Source organism: Hyla sarda, chromosome 11, assembly GCF_029499605.1.
Source record: "Hyla sarda isolate aHylSar1 chromosome 11, aHylSar1.hap1, whole genome shotgun sequence".
Classification (NCBI taxonomy): Eukaryota; Metazoa; Chordata; class Amphibia; order Anura; family Hylidae; genus Hyla; species Hyla sarda.
In genome coordinates, this window is record NC_079199.1 from 92,994,237 (window position 1) to 93,000,236 (window position 6,000).

At 46.6% G+C, this 6,000-nt stretch overlaps 1 protein-coding gene across 2 annotated transcripts in view; it reads right to left on the bottom strand.

Annotated features, from left to right (window-relative positions):
- Positions 1 to 2,332, bottom strand: part of LOC130295817 (olfactory receptor 6B1-like) — a 42,468-nt gene extending 40,136 nt beyond the window's left edge. For both annotated transcript variants that reach the window (XM_056546992.1, XM_056546993.1), the window contains exon 1: positions 1,887 to 2,332. In XM_056546992.1, coding sequence (XP_056402967.1) covers positions 1,887 to 1,899 — 13 coding nt within the window. In that variant the 5' untranslated portion in view covers positions 1,900 to 2,332. The remainder of the gene's footprint in view (positions 1 to 1,886) is intronic.
- Positions 2,333 to 6,000: the final 3,668 nt, after the last annotated feature.

Consider the following 6,000-nt stretch of genomic DNA (forward strand, 5'->3'; position numbering starts at 1 on the left):
GTAGTTAAAGGGGTACTCCACTGCCCCAGCGTTCAGAACATTTTGTTCCGAACGCTGGGTGCGGGCTGCGGGGGTCGTGACGTCATGGCCACGCCCATCGTGATGTCACGCAACGCCCCCCTCAGTGCAAGTCTATGGGAGGGGGCGTGGCAGTCGCCACGCCCCCTCCCATAGACTTGCACTGAGGGGGCATTGCGTGACATCACGAGGGGCGTGGTCGTGATGTCGCGACCCCCGCAGCCCGCACCCAGCGTTCGGAACAAAACATTCTGGACGCTGGGGCAGTGGAGTACCCCTTTAAGAAACATGTAATTTCTCCTCCATCATTACAATATCCACAATAGTACATAGGGGCACAGATTTGTCCCAGATCTAAAGAAGATTCAACCCAGACATAAAAAATACATCATTTCATTTCATGCCGCTCCCATAGATCTAATAGTGTGTGTGTGTGAGGGCTGCCCTGCCTCCATTATACATAGGTTTTCATCTTCTGTCAAGTTCTTAAAGGGGTACTCCGCACCCCTAGACATCTTATCCCCAATGCAAAGGATTCGGATCCCGACCACAATGGCGGAAGAGCGTGATGTCACGACTCCGCCCCGTGTGACATCACACCCCGCCCCCTCAATGCAAGTCTATGGGAGGGGGCGTGACGGACCTCCCATAGACTTGCATTGAGGGGGCGGGGCGTGACGTCAGACGGGGCGGAGTCGTGACATCACGCTCTTCCGCCATAAGATGTCTAGGGGTGCGGAGTACCCGTTTAACAATTATCTGGTCCTAAGCACCTGAATTCTATGGTAATGCTTTTATTATAATGTGAAGTAAAATAACTGATATAACGTTAGGGGGAGAGGTGATAGGAATCCTTTACTGATAAGGACATTGTGGCATTAGTTGGCTCTCCTAACATGGAATTTAAGTGAAATGTTCTTATCACCGCATAATTAAAGGGGCACTCCAGTGGAAAACTTTATATAATTTTTTAATCAACTGGTGCCAGAAAGTTAAACAGATTAGTAAATTGCTTCTATTAAAAAATCTTAATCCTTCCAGTACATATTAGTTGATGAATACTACAGAGGAAATTCTTTTCTTTTTGGAACACAGCGCTCTCTGCTGACATCACGATCACGGTGCTCTCTGCTGACATCTCTGTCCAGGAACTGTCCAGAGCAGCATATGTTTGCTATGGGGATTTTCTCCTACTCTGGACAGTTCTTAAAATGGACAGAGATGTCAGCAGAGAGCACTGTGCTCGTGATGTCAGCAGAGAGCTCTGTGTTCCAAGAAGAAAAGAATTTCCTCTGTAGTATTCAGCAGCTAATAACTACTGGAAGGATTAAGATTTATAAATCTGTTTAACTTTCTGGTACCAGTTGATTTAAAAAAAAAAAAAAAAAAAAAAAAAGGTTTCCACCGGAGTTAGGCTCCTTTCACACTATATTATTGTTCCGTTTAGGATCTTCCGTCAGAAGTTCCGTCACTATATCGGGGAAAACCGGCTGTTACAAAACCCCTGACGGCCGCAACTAAATCGCATTGCAGCCTATGGGGTTTTGTAACTGCCCGTTTGCACCCGTATATGCCCGTAATTCCTTACGGACGTTATACAGTGACGGGACATCATGGCGGAAAAATTACTGCATGGTAATACTGGTGGTAATAGTGAGAGATGTATAGAAAAACATGTAGGGGGAGATTTATCAGAACCTGTCCAGAGGAAAAGTTGCCCAGTTGCCCATAGCAACCAATCAGATCGCTTCTTTCATTTTTAACAAGGCCTCTGCAAAATGAAAGCAGCGATCTGATTGGTTGCTATGGGCAACTCAGCAGCTTTTCCTGTGGACAGGTTTTGATAAATCTCCCCCGTAGTGACCTACCTGTGCCGTCCATCTGATGAATGTTGCTGGATCCTAGGAGTTTGTTAAAGGGAATAGAAAACAGAGCTATTTGTTTCCAAAAACAGCACCATACCTGCCCTCATGTTGTGTGTAGTATTACAAGTTTTCTCACATTCACTTTCCAAGAACTGAGCGGCGATATCACACACAACATTAGGACAGAGGTGGGGCAGTTTTTAGAAGAAATCGGCTCTGATTTTCTCATCCTGGATGACCCCTTTCAACTTCTCTTTGCTGAATGTTGTCCTTATCCTGTCCTAGGTGTTTTGCTGAGAACCAATCTTCTTGGTTTGTTGTTGTATTCGGCTGCTCCTGATCATCCTCCCTCTGATCCTTGAAATGTCTTGTCTTCTTTGGTGCCTGATTATAAGAAAGGCAAAGATATAGCTAATCCCTTGTGAGGTCACATGTGTGATGTCACCAACCTTGTCTAACAGTCCTATAAGCGAGGGAAGAAATGTAAACACACACACATATTATATATATATATATATATATATATATATGTATACAGGGCCGGCCTCCCGTTGATGTTCACGCACGTCACGCTCTAGGGCCGGCATCAGGATGTAGTAACCCCCCACATTAATTTGGCAGCGTTCCCCCCATATTAGGTGCAGCATAGTTCTTCCCACATTAGGTTGGCAGCGTTCCCCCCACATTAGGTGCAGCATAGTTCTCCCAACATTAGGCTGGCAGTGTCCCCCCCCCCCCCCCACATTAGGTTAGCAGTGTTCCCCCCACATTAGGTTAGCCGTGTTCTCCCCACATTAGGTGCAGCATAGTTCCCCCCCACATTAGGTGCAGCATAGTTCCCCCCACATTAGGCTGGCAGTGTTCCCCCCACATAAGGCTGGCAGTGTTCCCCCCTACATTAGGTGCAGCATAGTTCTCCCAACATTAGGTTGGCCGTGTTCCCACCACATTAGGCAGGCAGTGTTCCCCCACATTAGGTAGGCAGTATTCCCCACAGACATACAGCCTCCAACCATATACAGTGTATGGCTGGAGGCTGTATGCCTGTGTGCTGCCCCACTTCAGTGCTCCGACCACCACTCCGCCCGTCCGGCCATAGCATTAGTTCCGGGACCGGAGAAGCGGTGGTCGGAACACCGAAGATGACGTGCCGCTGGTCACTTACCAAGCTGGCCAGCGCACGTCTTCCTCCTCCTCAATGCTCCGGTCTTCTGCACCTCCGTTGCTATGGGCGCACGCACGGGATGTCAGTGACGTCCCGGCGTGCGCTATCACCAGGCAGCCCCTGCGTTTTTAAACTTAAGGGCTGCAGAGAGTTAACGGGGGCATCCCTGTGTCCCGAAAACATCTTTCGGGACACAGGGATGTCCTTAATAGTGATGGGGGGAATTGCCCCGTCGCTACAGGACAGGCAAGCACCGGCTCTGCTCGGGGCCCCAAACAATTGCTTGGTTTGCCTGTCCTGTATCGACGGGCCTGTATATATACATATCACTGTTGCTAAGGAAAAGGGTAATTTTTGCATCCCCCCCCCCCATTTTCTTCTACATAACACTTATGTCACATCTGCCTTCCTTAATCTATATATAAAACTTGATAGGGGACATTTATCAATGTTTCTGTAGATGTTTTTGATTGCACCAAATGCACCATACTTGTGCAAGCCACATGATAAATTTTGTGCAAAGTTCTAAATCCCCACACAGTTCTGTTTGTACACCTGAGCTGCACCTCACAGGAGATGTGTTGTGTCCTGGACACAGGTATTTTGTTCTATTACTTTGAGGCTAGGATTCCACAGAATTTTTTTTTCCACCAGCAAAAACGCCCAAAAAACTGCCACAGTATTTTTTTTTTAGAAGATTTTGCTGGTGTGTGGAAACAGTACCGATCGAGACAGCACCGATCACCCTGAAGGGATAGGAGTGAGGTGGCAGGGGTACCACTCCTCCTATCCTTGCCATTGGTCGGTCAGTAGGGTCAAAGTTCAGTCCCCCCACTCTGCCCACCAATGGTAGTCCGGGCAGAGCAGGGGAACTGCGAAGCAGCGGTGGCTTACCCTGGGAGGGCAAAGATCAGCGACAGGCAGCTCAACCCTGGCGGGCAAAGATTGGCAACATTTTGATCCTGGCAGGAGGCATCGTTGATGCGGCAGAGGTTCTCAAAGATCTAGGAGCTACAGTTTGGAGACAACAGTGCGTGGTCTCTAAACTGTGGCCCTCAAGATTTAGCAAAACTACAACTCCCAGCATGCCCAGACAGCCATATGCTCTCTGGGCATGCTGAGATTTGTAGTTTTGCAAGATCTGAAGGGCCACAGTTTGGAGATCACTGTGCAGTGGTCTCTAAACTGTGGCTGTCCAGGTCTTTCAAAACTACAACTCCCTGCATGCCCAAGCAGCCATTTGCTCTCTGGGCATGCTGGGATTTGTAGTTTTTCAAAATCTGGAGGGCTACAGTTTGTAGATCACCGTACGGTGGTCTCTAAACTGTGGCCCTCCAGATTTTGCATAGCTATAACTCCCAGCATGCACGAACAGCAAACGGCTGTCTGGGCATGCTAGAAGTTGTAGTTGCGTGCCTCCAGCTGTTGCATATCTACAAATCCCTAAATTAAGTCTCAAATAAGTATGGTGCTCTCTCACGTCGAAGCCCTGTGGTATTTCAAGGCAACCGTTTAGGGCCACATATGAGGTATTTCCGGACTCGGGAGAAATTGTGTTAAAATTTTTGGAGCATTTTCTTCTTTTACCCCTTATGAAAAGGTAAAGTTTTTACACTAACATGCTGGTGTTGCCCCATATTTTTAATTTTCACAAGAAGTAAAAGGGGGGGGGGGGGAAACAAAATTTGTAACACAATTTCTCCTTAGTACGGAAATACCCAATATGTGGACGTAAAGCGATCTGCGGGCGCACAACAAGGCTCAGGAGTGAGAGAGCACCAAATACATTTGAGGCCTAAATTGGTGATTTGCACAGGGGTGGCTGATCGTTACAGCGGTTCTGACATAAACGCAAAAAAAAAACACCCACATGTGACCCAATTTTGGAAACTACACCCCTCATGGTACGTAAATAGGGGTGCAGTGAGTCTTAACACCTTACAGGTGTTTGACAAATTTTTGTTAAAGTTCGGCATGAAAATTCTTATTTTCATTTTTTTTCACTAAAATGCAGGTGTTACCCCACATTTTTTAAATTTCACAAGGGGTAATAGGAAAAAGCCCCCCAAAATTTGTAACACCATTTCTTATGAGTATGGAAATGCCCCATCTGTGGATGTAAAGTGCTCTGCGGGCGCACTACAGGGCTCAGAAGAGAAGGAGCGCCATTGGGAGAAAATTTGGCTGGAATTGAAGGCCACGTGCATTTTCAAAGCCCCCATGCTGCCAAAACGGTGGACCCCCACATGTGACTCCATTTACACCTCACAGGTGTCTGACAGATTTTTTTTTTAACAGTGATCTATAGAATGAAAAATTTAATTTTTCATTTGCACAGCCCACTGTTACAAATATCTGTCAAACACCAGTGAGGTGTAAATGGGGTCACATGTGGGGGGGGGGGGGGCACCGTTTTGGCAGCATGGGGGCTTTGAAAATGCACATGGCCCCTGACTTCTATTCCAACTAAATTCTCTCTCCAAAAGCTCAATAACACTCCTTCTCTTCTGAGCCCTGTAATGCGCCCGCAGAGCACTTTACCTCCACATATTGGGGACTTTTTTTTAACTATTACTTCTTGTAAAAATTGAAAAATTTGGGGTAACACCAGGAGTTTATTGAAAAAAATGTAATTTTTCCTTTTCAAGTCCCACTTTACCGAAAGTTCTTTAATCACCTGTGTGGTGTTAAGGCTCACTCCTTGTTCCTTGAGTGTAATTTTCCAAATAGTGTGCCATGTGGGGGATTTTACTGTTCTGGTACCATGGGAGCTTCCTAAATGTGGCATACCCCCCAAAAATAATTTCAGCAATATTTGCTCTCCAAAATCCCATTGTCGCTCCTTCCCTTCTGAGCCCTGTAGTGCGCTCGCAGAGCACTTTACATCCACATATGAGGTATTTCCTTACTCCAGAGAAATGGGGTTACACATTTTGGTAATTTTTTTCCCTT